At 40.3% G+C, this 20660-nt stretch overlaps 1 protein-coding gene across 20 annotated transcripts in view; it reads right to left on the reverse strand.

Annotated features, from left to right (window-relative positions):
* CCDC170 (coiled-coil domain containing 170) overlaps positions 1-20660 on the reverse strand; it is a 67315-nt gene that overhangs the window by 17674 nt on the left and 28981 nt on the right. For 19 of the 20 annotated variants that reach the window (XM_072995290.2, XM_072995283.2, XM_072995286.2 and 16 more), the window contains 2 exons: positions 19873-20058; positions 7762-8079 (listed from right to left, as the gene is read on the reverse strand). In XM_072995290.2, coding sequence (XP_072851391.2) covers positions 7762-8079; positions 19873-20058 — 504 coding nt within the window. The remainder of the gene's footprint in view (positions 1-7761; positions 8080-19872; positions 20059-20660) is intronic. The other variant, XM_072995301.2, reaches the window with a different exon arrangement.

Genomic DNA, 20660 nt, shown 5'->3' on the forward strand with positions numbered 1-20660 from the left:
ATCCCACCCCTGCCAGTTCTTTCATGATTCACTGTCTAGCTGCTTGGTTTTGGAAGGGCTTGACAGTTCCAGAAAAGTTGACAGCATCCCAAAGTTCTTCTTAACATGTACATATCACAGAACATATTTTATTTCATCTTGGTTGTTTCTGTTTTGTTTGCATATTTTAAAGAATTTTTTTCTCATTTGGAGGTGATCTAGTGCTAAACTAGTATATCAACAATGATGTGCTCTAGCACTAAACTCATATATGTAAGAAATAAAAGAAATGGAGGACAATATGGGGGAAAGAACATAGTCCTAAACATCATGCTCCTACATCACCAAAACACCACCCACAGACACCACTCCCATCTTTACAAATATGAATCAACTGATCACATGGGGAAAAGTCAGTTCAAATCATTCCAGCTTGAAAAAAGTAGAAGCCCCCAGTGGCAGAGGGGGAAAAAAGGCATGATGGAAGCACAAAGAGCCAGACTGATTCAAATCCACCTTTGTGCCATGTGACGGGGGGGGGGACATTGACCCATACTACGGCTGCAGCAATCCCATAGTATTTGATCATGTAATCACAGCCTTAGTGAGAGCTATAGGCCAGAAAGTGCAAAATTCTTATAGCTTGTCTTTGTCTCTGTGACTGCAGCCTAAGACAGTAAAGTGCATTCTGTTACTCAATACCATTGGTAAGGCAGTGGTTCTCGACCTTGGGTCCCCAGATGATCTTTGACTGCTACTCCAAGAAGCCTTCACTATTATCTGTGCTGGCAAGTGCTTCTGGGAGTCGCAGTCAAAGAACGTTTGGCCAACCACGGTTGGGAACCACTGCAGTAAGACAATTGGAGATATAGTAGGTGGTTCATGACAAGGTTGCGTAAATTAATCAGAAAAGGAAGCAAGTAATTCTGAGACTACCTAAGGTATAGAAATGACTCGTTACGTGTATTGTACCATTTGAAATCTTTATAGTAAGAACTTAGATCCACAGTGTTTCCAATGTTCCCACACATGGACATACTACTATGTGATTTTGGATGCCAGATGTATTAGATGAAATAATTTAAGAGCAACAATCTGTGTTTTATTAACTGAAAACTGTGAATCAACATGTCACACTAGATTTGATTTTACACTTTTAAAAAAATCAATAATTCACAAGAGCAGCTATTGAGTATAAGTGCGCCTAAACCAAAACCAATGGTAGCACCTTCTTCTGACTAAGAAGTTTGGAGTATGCTCAAGTCCTTTCTGACAGTGTTATCTCAGTGGCTGACCTCCAAATAGGAACTCTCCAGAGGCTGAAGTGCACACTTCTTTATTGATGGACATCACTCTGGGACAGTGTAAACAAGGCAGTCACCTCGAAAGGCCAGTTCGTTGCTGCACATTTGCCAAAGGCGAAACTTTTTCTTCAGCAAATACTTTTGGTACTTTTCCATTTTGGTTTCAGAGAGAGAGCTGCAGTTTCTGTACTGGCAAAGCATGTGCCCTGAGCCTTGGAATGGTATTTAACAATTCTGCCAAACCCACTCACGTGCCAGTGCCCATGGCTCAAAGTCTCCTTGTAAAACAGCCACTTCTACTTCTAAACATTTACAGCTGCTAACGTCCCAAATCCTTTCATGGGCAAAGCACACAGTACTCCTGCTACGGGGATAGCACCAGCTTTTCTGAACTCATTTTCAGAGATAATGGCCCAAATTATCTTGCCTAGTTATGCTGGCTTTGCACATATGGCATTAACCCTGGGAGGTAAATTGCCCTTAGCTAAGAAATCACCATAGACATCATCAGTTGCATGCTGAGTTGTATGCAATTGATAATGTGTATGGCAATTTCTCAATTTGTGTCCAAAAGTTATGCCATTTGTGCAATTTTTGTCAAGAGGATTTCGGCTAAGATAATATCCAGCTATCCCTATCACACAGCTCGGCGTACTACCAAACAGACATGTACTGGACTTGTTTTACAGGCAGACTCAATTTATACCCAAAGCTTTTAGCAGGCAATGAAATACAAAGGCTTGTACTGCAGTAGCCAAAGTTTTATCTTACTCAAGGGATGTGAAGCACAGCTGTTTAGCTCTACTCCAAGTTCCCCTTGGCATAGCTTTTCACAAGTGCATTATTTTCCTGATATGTACTTTATTTGGACATCCAGAAAGCTGTTCCGTTAACATTTGAAGCATTTATAGCAGATCCATCCGTCCTTCCTTCCACTTGTCTGTCTCTCTCACTTACACATACATATTTGGCCTGGAGTCTCATAACACATAAGGGTTTACACGAAAAAGATTGTGCATTTTATGTGAGGTTAACTTGCATAAAGAAGATACATACTCCTTGAATGCCTTACAATGCAGTCCTGCATTTTGTTGGCACAAGAGAAAGTTTAGTAGATTTAAAGTAGACATAGTAAGAAGATCTTTCTGCTGTACTGTTTTTACCAAAGATCCTAGCAGAAAACCTCAATTTGGAAGTGGACTGTTTATTTTTAGTTTTTAATTTAAAATGATACTTAGCAAATGTTCAACATCTTTACAGCACATCTGGATAATCTAAAAGCATTTAAACTGCAATTAGGTCATGATGCAGAAAGCCAAACAATTAAAAAATTTCCCATGAGTCACCTCTGCTGGATAAAAATACTGTATTTATATCAGAAGACAATAGGAATATGTAGGCTCATGTACAGACAATTGCTAACCCATCTTCCAATAAAGCCATTATTACTATTAACATCTCTATCGAGTGGATATAATCCAAACAACCAAATGCACTTTACAAAAGTTAATGTCAATAAAACTGTGCAAAATTTGGCCTTGGGATAATCCAATGCATGCTGGCACTTGGACAGAAGCCAAAGCTACAGAGAAGTTCAAATCAAAACAATTGTTTTTGCTCTCACTGATACCTAGCTATAGACAAGTTATGCCACAGTGGTTTATTTTGTCCTCATGCTGCTCAGCACAAACTTTTAAAAATTGAATCAAGTTATCTGGAGATCTGAGCTGAGACCATATCTTAATTTCTTCCACCCTTTTTTATGAGATACCATATTTTTTCAGTGTATAAGATGACCCAAAGTAGAAGATGAACCCTCCTTTTTCTAAGCCCAAATTTTAAAAAGCAGGGATCAAAGGGCTCCCTTTTTGCTAAGTCCCGTGCTTAGCAAAAGTGACTGCTGCTTTTCCTTGCCTTTTGAGAAAGAGGCTAGCAAAAGGTATGCCTTTTGCTAACCTCTGTGCCTTCTCAAAAGGCAAGGGATGCAGGGCTTTAGCCAAAATGGAAGGGGAGCTGTTGCTCCCTTTCCTTTTTGCTAATGAGGCAGGAAGAGGTGCCCAAGCGCACATGAGTGCTTGTTTGCCTTTGCCTCTGCCTCCTACTGTCCCCAACATGGGAGGGGACAAGGCAGCGGTGATCGGGCAGGTGGGGGAGGCAGCAGCAAGAGGCACCGGAGCATGTGTGAATGCTCCTTCGCCTCTGTGTCCTGCTACCTCCGCCCCTGGAGGGGATGGAGGGGACAAGGCAGCGACTGAGCTGAAACAGGAGTGGTGCTGAACGCCTTGAGTTTGGAATGGACTGGATGGGTTCAGTGATGGCAGTTTGTGAGAGGTGATCTCAATCCCTTTTTGAGAAATATTCACCTTTTCTTGAAAGAGTACTGTTAGGGCTAGTCATGTACCTCCCCATTCTAGAACATTCTCTGAGTAGCTTATAACACAATTGTTGTTGTTTTGACTTATAAACTGCCCCATAGTGCTAGAGACTCTGTAGGAGGTTCACAACGTAATTATGCAAACAACAACTTGCCCCCTCCCCCAGTGAGCTGGATACTCATTTTACTGAACTTGGAAGGATGGAAGACTGTCAACCAATCAACTGCAGTTTAACTACTGTGCCATGGTGCTTGTTTCAGTTAAACATTAAGTCTTATTTAAATATGCAAAGAGCACTTTGTCCCCTCAGTGATCGGGGTACTCATTTTACAACCCCAGAAAGACAGAAGGCTGAGTCAACCTTGAGCTGGCTACCTGAATCCGTCAGGGTCAAACTGTGATTGTACACAGAGACTAGACTGCAGTGCTGCAGGTTAACCACTGTGCCGTGTGGTTTGTGTGTTCCAGGCCAAAAAATACTGCAGGTCAAGTCTATAAGCAACAGCTGAGAAGGGCAAAATGCCAGCTACATAACCCAAGACAGGACAGTCCTGGAGCAGTCAGGATCTTCTGAACTCTGCTTTTAGTAGGGTCTGGTTACAGGTATCTTCTAGAGATGGGGGCTTCGTATTTGTATACAAATACAAATTCCCCCCCCCCCGGCACAAGTGGCCATCCTGATTATCCCCCACCCCCAAACTCCACCAGGCCACTTACGTGTCACGCACAGCCAGAGTCATCATCACTGCACCACTCGCAGCAGTAGCCTGGTTGCCGCAGCCCTACCTCCCTGCTCGCCGGGCTACTCCAACAAGGGGGCAGGAGGATGAGTCTCCCTGCTCAGCCGCAGAGTGGCTGGGTGAACAGGGTGGCAGGGCTGCAGTGGCCAGGCTAGTGCCACGATTGGTGCGGTGACGACGAGTAGTCCAGTGGGGGCTGCAGGGCAGGAGATAATCAGGACAGCCACCTGTGCTGGGGGGCTTCGTGTTCACTTACAAATACGAATCCCCCATCTCTAGTATCTACCTATAGTACTTGGTAACCTCATGATCAGACAATGCAGTGGGGCCTGTCTTGAAGACTATAAAGAAACTTTACTCAGTGTGCAGTCAAGTAAGTCAGCAAAACCTGCAAACAGGACATTTCTTCCCAGTTTAAATCAGTTACACTGAATGCTATTTTGTTTCCAGACACAATTGGAAACTGTGCTCATGCTGTTGTCCCAAGTGCTGCTATTTTTATGTACTTTTAAACTGCATGCAAATAATTAGGAAATTAATATTACCAAACAAACAAATATTAAAGAGAGTCAGTGGCACAACTTTTCCTCCAGTCTGGACACTAATCCACTCCAAATGACAAAGGCACTAACAATGATTTTCTGCGGGTGCCTAGTTAGAAGTTCTTCACTGAGATCAGTGAGACTAATTTCCAGGGACATTGGCAAAAGATTACACTGTAATCTTAAATACAGGTTTGTATTTAAGCATGGGTTACCCAGGTTGCTCTTCTATGTACTCTTATTTGAAAAGCAATCTCAGTGAACTCAGTGGAGATAACTAAATACACAACTGTATTGTGCAAGTTATTAAGTTCAATAAATACTGAAACCCAGAAATAAAAAAAAGTAACAAAAAAAAAAGATAAAAGTCAGTTGAAGAAATCCAGCAATGCTATTATTGCCAGATTAGTATTAGTCCTCAGAGATTTCCCAGTGGCAACACATTGCACTCACTGAGATGACGGCATCAGTACACGCACTTTTGTTCAGATACTGAACTCATGCCATTGCATTACAACAGAATGAGAGCAGCTTTATACAATGCACACACATGGATGTACATAAAATCAAACTGAGAGCATAATACTTAAAAAATCATGTGACATATTTTTTTAAGATTCATAATGTTCTGTCTTTAAAAATAGCTCCCAAACTTGCCTGCCCAGATGTTGCTGGACTACAGCTCCAAGAATCCTTGACTGCTGGCCATGCTGGCTGGGGATCCTGGGAGCTGAAGTCCAACCAAAGGTTAGGCAACCACTCTTCTGAAATGTTAAATGTTAACATTTTGGGGAAGGAGAAGGTGGTGTCTGAACATTTTAAAAAAAACAGGACAAATAAAGGAAACTCATCTCCACCAATGAAGCTTTTCATAAATCAGGAGAACTTGCAGTTTGGCGAGATGTGCAGGAAACTTGAAATCTGGCAGGGACTGTAACACAGCAAATAGCCTTGTAATCACCAATAGAGCAAATAGTCTTGTCATTTACCACGGCTCACATACCGCTCCATATATATGCTGTATATAAATGTTTTCATGTAACAAAAAGGCTGTACAATTTAAAAGCTTTGGGGCATATACTCTGTGTCTCGCCCAAAGTCCTGGCTCCATGATTCTATAATTGCTGTTTTCATGTGGCTACTCCCTCTGTACCACTCTTGCGATTGCCTGACTGAAGCCCTACCATCCTTTTTAATCCCACTCCCTTTATCTATATCAGTGGTTCCCATGTTCAAAATTGCATTTGCTTTTTGAATGCCTGAACAGAGCTTCTGGTTTAAACCCAAAGTCATCAGCAGAAATCTATGAGGACAGTTAGCCATTCTCTACTCTCAACAACCCCAAAAGTCTCAACACTGCCCAAGTATGTGCTGTTGATGGTTTCTAAAGCAGATTTTGAGGACACAAACAGGGCACTACAGAGAGAAGGGAGAGTCTCATCCCCCCCCCCCCGTGTTCTTGATAAAAGCAGTTTCAGCACAAGAACGACACATAATATGAATTCAGCCTTAAGATGTAATCTAGTCTGCAGCTAAACTACAATATCTGGCTTATGATCTATTAAAAAATATGAAGACACAGTATGAGCTCTAAGACAAAAGAAACGAGAAATCTAGGATCTAGAGTATTTACAATCAAAAGATGCTCTGCAGGTATTCGATCTCTCCTTCCTTTTATGTGGCCTGAGAAAAGTTGCAAACAGTGGTGGGAGAACGTAAGACTATTACAAGGTTTGGCCACAGCAGTGGCAGCAGCTCGCCTTCCTTCCACCACTTCCTCGGCTGCCTCTGCTCTGCTTTCAACCTACAAGCCCAACCCCCAGCATCATCCTACTAAACCCAAACTTAGCGGGGGTCCCAATGCAGGAGGTTGGGTGGAGTGGGGGAAGCCATTGTTCCCTGACATGGGACAAAGAGCAGAAGGAGAAAGCAGAGTGTGCAAGCTGAGGCACCAAGAGGGACCCAGGTAACTGAAGCTGTCAGGCACTGAAGAGGTGGCTGGCAGGAAACGAAAGAGAGGGAGGCCAGGCACAAGCCAACTCCTCCTCCCACCCACCCTACTTGTGTCACTTGTCCAGGACCTTCCTGCCCCTTGGCTGAGGTACGGAGTGCCTCTGCCTTCCCCGCCACTGTCTTCACCAGCCAGCCAGCCTGCTTGCCTCCCTCCCCTCCCCACTAGGCCCATGTGTGCTCCAGCCCCAACCTGCCGCCTGCTGCCAGTTGCCCCCTTCTCTCTTAACCTCCCTGCCTGCCTAAGGCACCTCTACACGGGGTGCCCCCCCATCCCTGGCCTGTCCCCCTCCTCTTTCTGGGCGCTTCCCTCCACCACCCCCACACTAGCCATGACAGAGGTTTTAGGGCAGATGAGGCCCTCCTGGCCAAAGCTTGTTTTTAATAGGGACTTGAAACTTGAGACTCAGGACTCGATACCAAAGACTCAGAACCGGACTTGGGATTTGGATCCAAAAACTTGCCAACATCCCTGTCTAGAAGCAGCTTTAGATTCCCGATGACGAGATCATGGTTAAGTTCAGGTGCTTGGGCAACAGCAGAGCTATGGACATCAAGCACTGTCTTGATGGTCATATGATTGTGGAGAGGGTTTGATTCACTTTTACCAGGAGGTTCTGGGATTGATGTGCCTGCTTTTATCGGTATTAGATGGATACTGCAATGCTTATATTAAAGAGTAACACAGTATTTTGTGTTTTGCTAAGACTTATAAGCAAGGAGATTGCCAACATGTATAAGATTTCAATTTATATAGAAAAGCATTTTTTTTAAAAAAAACACTTTGAACAATTTACAGAAGTTCACATACCCTTTTTTTACTCTCCTCTCTCAGACACATTTCTCGAACTTTTTCCACAATATCCTCCACTACTGGATTCACTATAATGGAATTGCCCTCAAGGAGAGTGACTATTTGCTCTTTAAATGTATTGTGCACACTCTTTTGAGCCCTGGCCTCTTCTATACTATTGTTCAGTTTTTCTTCTTTTTCACTGCAACATTTCTTTAAGTGGATCAGTTCTTCCTGTGAGGTTTCCCATGCCCTCTGACTAGCAACCAGCCTGCCTTGGAGGTTTCTGATCTCCTTCTCAAGATTCTGCTTCGCCTTGGTACTGCTGCTTAGATCCTAAAATAAAAACCACAACAACCACATTATTTACATTGCAGAGAATACAAAGAAATGAAACACTTTTTTAGGAGAGCCAGTAGTATCACGAATGATCAGTATATCATCCTTTTTCAGACACACAGAGATAATTTGTTCTGAAACGAACTGGGCTACTAATGAAAAACAATTATACATGGCTGTATTTTCTACATGCAAAGTAAACAACATAGACGTTTGGGCCATGTTTCACCTTCTTTTGCATGTTTTTCAAGGAAAACACAATGGGTCTGAACTGGACATCCTGTGAGCAAGAAGGAGCATTACTATTTAAAAAGCAATACCTCTGGATCCAATCACACTTGTCATTCCTCAACACTCAAATACTGGCTTAAATAAGTTAACTGCTAGGCAGAACAATCTCAACCTGAATGGTCAATGGCTAGCTGAGCTAATGCTAGGCTAGCCAAAGTTCCCCAAATACAAACTCTTCCCAGTCTAGAGATGCCAGAAATTACTTAAGGTCATCATTTATTTATTTAAAATATTTTTATCCCACTTTTCTTCTTTAAAAGGACCCAAGGTAGCTTATGTCATTAAAAGACAATATTTAAAGTTAAGAACAATTATAAAAAGCAGCTTACATCATCAAAAGACAATATTAAAGCTAAAAATAATAAATATACAAATATTAAAAGAAACATACAAATACTACTCTGAGAAATAACAAACAGAGGCAGTACTAAAAACACAGTCATGTATCATACTACATCTAAAAATCGCACTCAGGTAGCCAGACACTGAAGGAAAGCTAGCCTGAAGAGAAAGATCTCTTCCTACTTGCAAAAGGATAGCAAAGATGGGGCTAGCCTGTGGGAGGGAGTTCCAAAGTCTAGGAGCAGCAACAGAGAAGGCCATCTCCCATTTCCCCACCAAGTGCACCTGTGAAGGTGGCGGGACTGAGAGAAGGGTCTTCCGTGATGATCTTAACACTTAAACAGGCTCATAATGGGAGACACAGTCTTGGCGACAGCTTGGAACCAGGCTATTTGGGGCTTTATAGGTTAAAGCCAGCACTTTGAATTGTGCCCGGAAACTGATTAGCAAGGGCTCCCCTTGACCACCGCTTTTCCCTTCTTTTTTGCTAAGTCCCATGGTGTTGCAAAAGGCAGGGGAAAGCAGCTGCCAAAGTGACCGTGGCTTTTCCCTGCCTTTTGTGAGGCCAAAAGCAAAGTGCTTCTCACCTTCCTTTTTGCTAAGCCCCGTGGCTTCGCAAAAGGCAGAGGAAAGTGGCTGTCAAAGTGCTACCTTCTGTGTATGAAATGACCCTCAATTTTTCCCTTAATTCTTTTAGGAAAAAGTGTTGTTCTATATATGGGAAAATATGGTATTTCCACCTGTGCAGGGATATTCGTATACAAATACCTCCATCTCTACTGGAAACTGATCAGCAGCCAGAGGAATTGCTGTAATTGGGGTGGTATGTGACCCCTATATCTTGCCCCAGTCAGCAAGATGGTTGCTGCTGTCTGTCATTATTCCTGAACAAGAGAAGGTTTGGATCTGCAGTGATGTGCCCCCCCCCCTTGTCTTCTACAAACAGATCCAAGTCAACAGATTCTTCCCACAGACTAACTTTTAGGCAGATTTCTAAGATCAGCTGGCCAAAGAGGCTTCTTCCTAATCCTAACTCCCCCCCAACACACACACACACACATGCACAGCTGGTGGATCTTGGAGTTAGGATTCCACTATATTTTTGCTAATTTTGGCATCCTTATTTATAGAAACAATTATTTATACTACCTTTTAGTGATCCTTCATTTTACTATTCACAGCAATGAAGTTATATCCTGATACAAAATAATGCTATTTTAAAAGCAAAAAAAAATGAAGAAAGATAATATACAGTTTAAATCCACTGAATTGTGAAACAAAAATGTATTGGCTACTCACCTAAAAAACGGGATTAGTCACAAACATTTTGGGAGGGGATCCTATAACCAACCAGGGTTCTGCTGCTAAGAAACCCTGTTTTTGTTTCAGCATTGCTCTAATTTTAGGACAAGTATTAGATGGCAAATATCTTGTCACATAATTTATGCTCACATAAGGGCAATAACCAGGACCTTGCCACCAAGATGTCTATTAATTCTGGGGTTTGCATGGTTCATCAACAACCTCACTGAGCATGAGTCGGATGCATACAGGGATTGAAGGAAGGACTCTTAACTACCATCAATCTGTCACTGCCAGTGATGCCATCACCCTTATGTGGGCATAATTTATGCGACAGGATTTTGACCAATGTGTATGGGCATCAAGCCAGACTGTTTAAACTACATACAGTCTAAAAGGAACAATGGTTATTAATCCTTAAATCTACTTTATGATTCACAATGGATAATGGGAAATAATTTTCCTCTCCATCAAACAGAAACACTGGACTCCCAGCCGAGGTACTGCTTTGTGTTTCAGTGTTAAGGTTTTTCATGTCATGTCTGCTGCTGTATGCCAACTGGGTAGTGAAACATTAAACCTCAGGGTTCAAGTTTATTCTCCTAATTATTCCAGAACAGGCTTTTTTTTTAATACATGAAGGAAAAATAAAAGAAAACTGTTAAGCACATACTTGGCACCACCAGAATCTATTCTAATTGGAGACATTATAGCCAACACAATATGCCTTTATATATTTTAGCATACTTCCATTTAATTTAATTTCCCAATTCCTTTTCTTAAAAGATCTTGGTAGGAGAGAGAAAAATGTTCTAGTGCCAAGAGTTAAATCACAGCTATTATAGAAATTAAGGAAACATTTTCAAATTGCAACATTATTCCAAACCATGTTCTCTCTCCCTGTCACAGGTGCAGCATAACACAGCTTACCAGCTTCATAATAACTGGTGCTGATCAAATTTTATGTCATTAAGATCTGAAAATGTAAACAGAGTTACAAGGCACTCATTCTAAAACAGCAAAGTGGTCACAGTAACTGAAAAGAGCACAATTATTATGCATTTTTGTAGCACAAACCCAAGTTGTACAGGGTCCTTCAGCAAGAAGGCCTTAGTGCCATAGGCCAGAATCTTACCATGTTCACATAAGGTTTGAACAACTTGCTGCAGCTAATCATCAAGGCAACAGGGTATGCTTTGGTTGCATGCCTGGCCATGCGTTTGTTCAAATTACTAAGACACCTCATCAAAATAACCATGGCATGTTATATGGATACCAGTAGGATTCTGGCCTTGGATTTGGAAGTTAGAAGGGGCACAGAGGGTCATCTAGTGGCTAGATGACCCTCTGGGCCACTTCTAATTTCCAAATCCAAGCCCAACCCATCAACACAAGAATTTGAGCTGAACCATCGAAGAAGATTTAATCATCTTCCGAGATAACCTGTTCTACTGTTGAACAGCTTTTACTGTCAGAAGTCCCTCCCTTAGTGGACCACCCCTTGAGGGAGACCATTCCTTCATCTTTGCCCTCTGGACCCAGTCCATCTGGCTACTCAAAGCCAGGTGAGTTGAAGGGCTGGCGCCTGTTGCAGCTCATTTGCTTAGGCAGGATAAGTGATTGAGCAGCAACACAAGGAAGTAGAATAGCAGGGCAGGGAGGCTCCAGAGTTCAGGGGCTCCTGCTGAGGTATAGGTCTCCGGTGGATTGCAATGCCCATCCAACATCAATTCTAAATGTTGGTTTTATTTTTTAAAAAAACACCAACATATAAGATCCAACATAAGGATCTTATGTGACCCAGTATGAGAACATGCACACGTTGTTAAAACAAAATGTGAGCAAGCCAAGTAGTGGTGCAATCAAAACTATTGGCTCCTCCTTCATTCTTCTCATGAACTTGGCTGGCTAAATTAACTAGAATGAGAAAGCTTCATGTGAGGCCTGAATCGGGGGCTCTGCTTTGTCAGAGTCTTTACAAAAAAATAAAAATAAAAAATAATAAAACATATCCTGATGTGTTTGGGGACAAGTATGGACCTTGCATCAAGGTTTTCACTGTAAGTTTTTTTTTTTTTTCAGAGGAGCTAACCAGGAGATGATTGGCTAGGTGTATTTAGATGCAGCTTTTTCACAGTAAGTCAGGAATCATAGAGTGTCGTTCTTTGTTAACCACAGCTGTTGCCCACTGGTGGCATTTCGCAACTATTTCAAAAGCAAATGCAGTTTTTATGAATTAAAAAAAGGTGTCCTAAGAATTCAAGAACTTACTTTTGAACTATAGCTCCAGAATTCCGTAGCTAGCACAGCGAGGGGCCACATTTCCTGAATGCAGCTACACTTATACAGAAGTTATATAAGTTTGATTCCACTTTAACTGCTGTGGTTCCATCTTGCTGAATCCCAAGATCTGTAGTTTGGAAAGATACTTATAATTCTCTGCTGTAGTTCAGGGGAAAGCGCTAGAACTCTCTTCTACAGAATTCTATGTATCTTATCAGATTACAGATTCCGGGATTTCATAGGATGGAGGCATAGCTTTCAAAATGGAATCAAAGTGCTACAACTACGTAGCATAGATAAACTCAGAATGAGTGATAAGGACTTCCAGTTGACTTAGGGATTCTGGAAGTTGTATGCTGAAATCCAGCAGCAAGTCACAACGAGGGTAGAGCCACTGAATCTGCACAACTTACATATGTGTTGACTCACTAAATCCCCACTGAATTACTGTAGAAGGTACATGATTTTAAAAAAACCTTGATGCAACCACTCTTGTTGAAAATAAAATGTAACCAGAGCTTAACAGTGTTACTGATGCTGGAGGTGGGTAAGGAGGAGGACACAGTGGCTGAAATCTAATAGTAGGTCACAACTAGCATACTTCCAAGTGTTGCACAGTCAACACCTATGCAAGTTCCATTGATTCAATGGTCCTATCTTAATTGTGATTCAATACTGGATTTCATTACACTTTATTTATTGATGTGACTAATGAAAGTGAAAAATAGAGGAAGAGAAAAGAAAAACAATTGGTAATGGAGTACAGTGCCAGCGGGAAAGTGGGGACAAAAGCAGGAAGACAATTTAAAGCGATTGCAATTAATCAGGAGTATTGTGAAAAAAGGTACAGTGGCTTAACATCCCTGTTTGTAGCACTTATTTTGAGGCTATTTAAGAAGCCAAAGGAAGCTGATAGGAACCTCACAGTAAGGTTAATGCAGAAAGAGAGATAAGGACAAATTATGTAAAGGAGGCTGAATTCTCTTCTGTTACTCTTTACAAAAAGATACAGTGTAATGAGGCCAACAAATGATATGAAGGGGATCAAGGCAGAAGACGACATGCAAGTATGAATTACAAAGGAGCTTATCAGTCTGAATTCACTGATGTTTGCCTTGCTAAAACCTTCCAAAGATCTTCAAAGAACTTCAGTTCTTGCAATAGTGTCTGATAATCTAGAGTATAACTATAGCTTCCTTTATTTTTTATTTTTTTAAGCAGCTGTGGGAGAACAGAGATAGAAGCCTAGGAATAAAAGGGCAGTGTACTTGATTGTTTTATTTTGGGAGGTATTAGTGCAGATAAAACACTTGAGGGCACCTCACCTGTCTGTATGCTTGATACGGTTGCTGACTTTATGCTACATTGTTCAGTCCGTTATCTATTACTCTTTTCACCTATACTGTATTTCTGTGTGGCACCTGGCTCCCCATAATGTCATCTCATGCCAGTACAATGATAGCTGTTCTTCTATTGTCAATGACTTTCTTTTATTATTTGACTTTACATTTACCTGTTACAGTGGGGTCTCGACTTACAAACGGTTCTACATATGAACTTTTCGACCTACAAACCGCCTTCCAATACGGATTAAGTTCGTAAGTCGAGACCCCACTGTATAGCCATACACTTTTTCCAAGTCTGTAGCAAACTTTGTTTGCTGGGTGCCTATCAGTGTCCATATTCTGTGGACCATCTTCAGCATTATTTTAGGGAGGGGGGACTGAATTTCCATCAATTCTGGATTGGGAAGCAAGTATATATGGGAAATCCATGATGACTGGGCTATTTTTGCATGTACATACTTTCTCATATACATATCACTTCAACATTACAAAGATTGCACTCAGTATTATCATTGCTGTGTGAAATTAGCAAAAAAAAGTGTATTGCTCCAAATACTGTACAAGAGCTACAGTAATGTATACACCTGACACATGCTGGTGAATGTAAGATATATACATTGCTTCTTCACAACTCTCATCCTCTTACTTTCTTGAAAAGGAATCATATTGCATGAATAAATCTTTACTACTAGGGCAATCAGGGACAAATAATGGAAGTGCAAAAAGGATACTAGCTGGGATGCAACTTTGTTAAAATACAGTGCCTAAAAGAAAACACAATGGTTACAAGAAGTCAGCATGGATTGAATGAGAGTAAAACAAGGATTAAGATGTTAATGTCCTTCAGAGTTCCAGTATTTCATTCAGTTCTTGGCGCCGTAATTCAAAATGTATACTGGAGGAGAAGAATTTAGAAAGCAATCAGGAGATAAGACATCTGAAAGAAATGCTATACGAAGAGGGGCTTGAAGGAGTTTGAAAGATTTATTGCAGAAAAGCAAGGTTTTCAAACACTTGGAAGGTCTGGAGAGAAAGCAATCGACAACACTGTGTAATCAGGTCACTGGAGGGAGGGAGGACAAGCCGCAGGTCTGACAGGAAAATAGGTTCAGATCAAAAAAATTAGGAAACATTTTCTAATGCAATCATATAGTATAAGAAAGTTAACCAAGGGCTATGGCATGATCCAGTTTGGTGGTTTTCAAGGTAAATATTGGCAGACATCCAGTTGCAGAGGAAAGCAGACTAATGGATCTAGAGGTTCAAATTTTATGATTTTTACAGTCTAAAGAAATTAATAGCATCTGCCCAGGGATGTTGTTCCAAGGGTCAGAGAACCATTATATTCTTGGCTTATAGGCTGGTGGTTACCAGTGCTCTGTCATCCATGGCAACCAGTTTGCAAAGCATTTTGTGAAATGAAATCACTCAGATTTGGATGTCACACTTGGTACAAAACTAAGGGAGTTACCTGCTGTAGTTGTTTGTTCTGTTATTACAGATACTATTCAATTTGAATAGACTGAAGATCTGGACAGGACTTTTCATATTCTTTTAAGACTTGACCACCTATGCACCTGCTCCTTGTCCATCACAGCCAATAGAAACAGCTATAGGTTGACTACTGCGTAGATAAGAGGAGCGGTTAGTTTCCTGATAAGAGTACGTTGTTCTATCTAACCTGAAGAAATGGCCCATCAGGGACTTCTGTCTGTTGCTCTTGCTGAATGAAGAGGGAACAGCTCTACAGAATGTGCAGTGTAAGTTCATATATTTCCCCTTTGCCTTTTGATTTGACAGCTGCTGGCCATGCATTCAAAAAGCACCAAAGAGTACTATCGGAGGTCCACCCCACAGCAAAAATCATACATTCTCTATCTCTCACACACAGTCACTCATCTCCTCACCAACACACAAAAATCCCTCATATCTTTACTTTCAGTCATTGTGTGACAACACTACAGATCTAGGAGAGTTCATCTTAGCAGGCCATAGGCTGAATATGAATCTACAATGTGGTGCACTGGCAAAAAAAAAAAAAAAAAAAAGGTGCTACATAATGAGATACTGGGCTGCATCAACAGAAGTACAGCATCCATATAAAGGAAAGGAATAGAATTCTATTCTAATTCAGTAAGACTTCAGCTGAAATATGTGTCTAGTTCTGAGAAACACAGTTTAAGAAGGATGTTGACAAGCCTAAACACATCCAGAGGAAGGCAGCCAAGATTTTAAAACGTCTGGAAATGAAGCCCTAAGAAAACAGTAAAGGGAGCTAGGCACTTTTAGCCTAGAGAAGAAGCATGAGAAGTGATAATAATAGCATCTTCAAATAACTGAAGGGCTGTGGTGTGAAAGGTGGAACAAACTTGTTTTCTGTAGCCAGAAGGCAGGAGTCAAATTAATGGATTCACATTATAGGAAATTTTGACTAAATATCAGGAAGAACTTTCGGACAGTGAGAGATGGAGTGGACAATTTGGATGGAGGGCGGTGGGCCTTCCACAACTTGAGTTTTTTAAACAGAATTAGGTCAGTCATTTGTCATGGATGCTTTAGTCATTGATTTTTTGCTTGTGAAAGATAGTTGGACTTCATTATTTTTGTGATCCCTCCAGCTCTACAAATATATGATTTTATTAAGTTCTTCCAAAATGACCTTCCAATTTTAGACCACCAAATACTCAGGATTAAGTTTCCTGTTGTTTATTTCAAATTTCAGTTAGTTTAATTGAAATGTGGCTATATTTTCTGTAGCATTCTCTACTAACTATAAACCAGGCATCAGTCTCACATAATAAGCAATGAGTTTCAATTTTTTTAATGGCACACATTTTCTGTTTACAACCTGAATAATTCATAATCAGGTGTGCACACAACCTTACACACTGGGCATGTTATACTTAGTTCATTCTTCTAGGTAAAAACAAGATATCTAAAACTTTTCTCCCTTTTGGGAAAGATTGTGAAAAAATTTCTGTATTTCAAAAGTCTTCTGTGAACATTTTGGAGAAAAAGAGTTACAATGGGTAGTATAAGCAGATGCATGTAAGCCCCTCCTCAATTGTAGGAATCCTTCAAGCTTAGATGCATGAAGGCTAAATAGGACTTATGCTTTGTTGCAAAACTAGAAGTGAAAAAGGGATTGGCATTAGCACAAGACTACTTTATTTAATATATAAATGTCTATATGTTAATAGCAAAACCTGAGATTAATTCAGTACAACCTTAGTAAGGTAAATGAAAGTGATAGTCTCATCTCCACAAAATGAGGCAGAGTTTGCTTTGTTGCCTTAGCCAAGAAAAGGGTGGAAACCTATCCTCAAATTTTGGGGTGAGATTCCAACCCCAAGCTCCAACCCTGCTTGGATCTCAGAATGAACAGTGAACTGATCAAAATTTCAGCACTTCGTTGCTGCTCAATTTACAACCAGGCTCATAATGGGAGACACAGTCTTGGAGACAGCTTGGAACCAGGCTATTTGGGGCTTTATAGGTTAAAGCCAGCACTTGTGCCCGGAAACTGATTAGCAGTCTGGGGAATTGCTCTAACAGAGGGCTATGTCTATGATCCCTATATCTAGCCCCTCCTGACACTGTCTGTCATTATTCCTGAACAAGAGAAGGTTTGGACCTGCAGGGATGTGCCCCCCCCCCCCTTTATTTAGTCTTTTCTCTGCCTCTTTTTTTTTGCGGGGCGGGAAGGCGGTCTTCTACAAACAGATCCAAGTCAGCAGATTCTTCCCACTGACTATCTTTAGGCAGATTTCTAAAATCAGCTGGCCAAAGAGGCTTCTTCCTAATCCTACCCCCCCCCAAAACACACACACATGCACAGCTGGTGGATCTTGGAGTTAGGACTCCACTATATTTTTACTGATTTTGGCATCCTTATTTATAGAAATAATTATTATACTACCTCTTAGTGAGCCTTCATTTTGCTATTCACAGCAATAAAGTTATATCTTTTATATCTCTCAGGACCGAGAAAAAGGCCTGGCATTCTCCTGATGATATTAAAGGAAGCTGTGGTCCTTCAGATAGCTTGGTCTCAAGCCATTTAGGACTTCATAGGTTAGAACCAACACCTTGAATTCAGTGGTCAGTAGAGCTGCCTATCAATTCAAATTCAGAGATCAATCGTAATCACTGCATATTTATTTATTTATTTATTTATTTATTTATTTATTTATTTATTTATTTATTTATTTATTTACTTATTTACTTATTTACTTATTTATTTACTTACTTACTTACTTACTTACTTACTTACTTACTTACTTACTTACTTACTTACTTACTTATTTCACATGTATGCCGCCCAAGCCATTATATGCTGAGATCTGTTTATGTTCCTAATGCCTAATAAAATGTTTATGACACAGCCAAAATAAACCAAATTATTAATATTTCTAGGTTAAATAACTGCCATGTTTTGCACTGTGGTTTTATCTGCCTGGCATCAGGACATGTATACTTACAATATAGATCATCTGAGGAGCCATTTCTCTGACTTCAAACAAATTTCTCTGTGTACTACACAGTTCCAATGAACATGCCTGCAATTATCCTGACCACTTTTCAGGCTTTGGGTTGAGGGATGCAACTGGCCAAGGGATCAAGAGAAGACCCATCAACTCCACAACAGCTGCTTTTTTTACTTCAATACAAATTGTGTCAAGGACAATCTATGAACACATTAATCAAATGACTAAACACATATCTCAGACAAGAACATGTTTGTCTCATCAGTATAATCACCAGTCATTCATAACTTTCTAGGCTGTACTCCATGCATGCGTGCTGTGATCTTGTGCATACTCTGAAAGAGCAATATACCCTGCTCCAATTTCCTAGCAGTCACCCACCCTGAAACAACTCCTTTAATTAATACATAAGCAAAATTACCCTGTGCATGGCTTGTCTTGATGGCTAACCACATTTTCCTCATAGGCATCCTTCAGTCTCGAGAGACTATGGTGACATGCTCTGAACTGAGGAGTGTCCTCTCCAGAGCACGGGCATTATGTGGCAACTGGGTTGAAAGACTTCTGATGAAAACCTAATGGGTACATTTGGGTTTTGTTGCTGGGTTCAGACACATTAATTAGCTTTCTACCTGAATCAGAATATCAAAATGACACACCCAAAATCTTAACTAGAACTCTTTTTCCTTTTTTAAATGACACACAAAGATCGGGCCTAGAGGCAAAAAACGATGTCCTTCCTGGAATCTGTATATGATAAATGAATAGAGATTCTTCAGGGTAAGGATTGTTCCCAGCCAGAAGAGGTTCAAAAGAGTCTAAAAGACTAACTTTTCTAAATTCTAGTTGCTTCTAACTGTATTTGCTTCTTTTCATGAAGAAGGAAGGATTTTTTTCAACTTAACATAAAAAAACTTCAGTCAAGTGTGTTGCTGCATTCAGCGTAAAATGCAAACTAGAAATAAATTTCTACTCCTCTAGTATTTTCTAAAATTATTTTCAATGGGACTGCCTAACAATGGTCTACACACATATTTTCTCTAACAGGAAAAATGGCAGTTTTGGGGTTAAAGAATTTTCTTTAGGAAAAATGGGAGTTAAATCTTGCCCAATATTGTGACTCTATTTTGAATCTCTGGCTTGTATTTGTCAAAGGGTAAGGAGACAGGTGATCTGATCTTGGATCTCCACCATTTTGTCTGGTTACAAGACCACGAGAAAACATTATGTAATCTATTTTCCAAGGTTAACGTCGGCTCCCAAAAAAACAAAACAAAATTAATCTAAACCACAATGCAGAGTGATCACAAACCAGTGACTTTGACCTTTTTAAAAAGGCATCTATACGCATATATAACTTGTAGGGAAAAGCCTGAAATAGACAATCATGCACCATAAAGGTAGGGTTGCCAGACGTCCGGCAAAAGGAGGACATGTCCTACTTTTCAGGAGCATGTCCTCCGTCAGGCAGGCAAGACTAAAAAACTTCAAAATGTCCGGCTTTTTTTAAACAAGAGTTCCAAGAACTGACCATTACTGCAGAGAGTCACTTGCCAAACCCCTCTAAGACCCTGGACTTTGTTTTGTTTTGTTTTTTGTTAAAGCCTCCAGAATTATGGCTGAGGAAAATTCTGGTGAATTCTGGGAGCTGTAGTAAAAAAAAAAAATCCTGAAGTCCTAGGCCACCCCTTTTGTATATAAAGCTGAAGTAACAAGGCAAGCACATCAAAAGGACTTACATTTCTTAGCTTTTCCATGTCTTGAGAACAGGCCACTGCTTTCCCCTGTTCTTTGCTTAATTCTGACACAAGTCGTGTGATGGTTTCTCTATTAGCTTTGGATTCCATCTCATGAACACTTACATTCTCTTTTAGTGCTGTGATTTGTCCTTTTAGTACTGCATTTTCTTTATGCATGTCATCAACCTGGAAGCATAGGGGTGTAATTAGTGATGGCTTAAACACTGTTTCTTCTCCTATGAACAGACAACATATGTCTGTTTACACTGAAATCTTTCGCTTATCACATTGTAATTCTTCTCTTCCCAATTAAAGCCTAGGGTCTAATTGTAGTTAAAGCTGAAAGATATAGGCATGGTTAAGCTCTCTCAAATTTCATCAATGCTAGCAGAAAAGTTACACAAACATTCAATTAAAACTAAGAAATTTTAGCAAAAATACAATACCCTCTGGGTAGTGTGGGTGGCATATAAATTGAATAAATAAATAAATAAATAAATAAATAAATAAATAAATAAATAAATAAATAAATAAATAAATAAATAAATAAATAAATAAATTTGTGATCCAGAAATCATTCACTCTTCAGAAACTCTAGGTTTTGTATTATAGCAATTATGGCTGCTCAAAATTATTCATATAGTGTTAGAAATCTCTTGTCCTCCATGGCCCATGCCATCATCTTTCAGTTTTGGGTGCAAGAGAGAGTTTAATTAGAGCTGCCTGTTATGAGGATTTAGCACAATCAATTCCAAAAGCAGCCCATCTCCTTGGCCCTAAGTACTAAG

This window comes from Pogona vitticeps, chromosome 1 (genome assembly GCF_051106095.1).
Source record: "Pogona vitticeps strain Pit_001003342236 chromosome 1, PviZW2.1, whole genome shotgun sequence".
NCBI classification, from domain to species: Eukaryota; Metazoa; Chordata; class Lepidosauria; order Squamata; family Agamidae; genus Pogona; species Pogona vitticeps.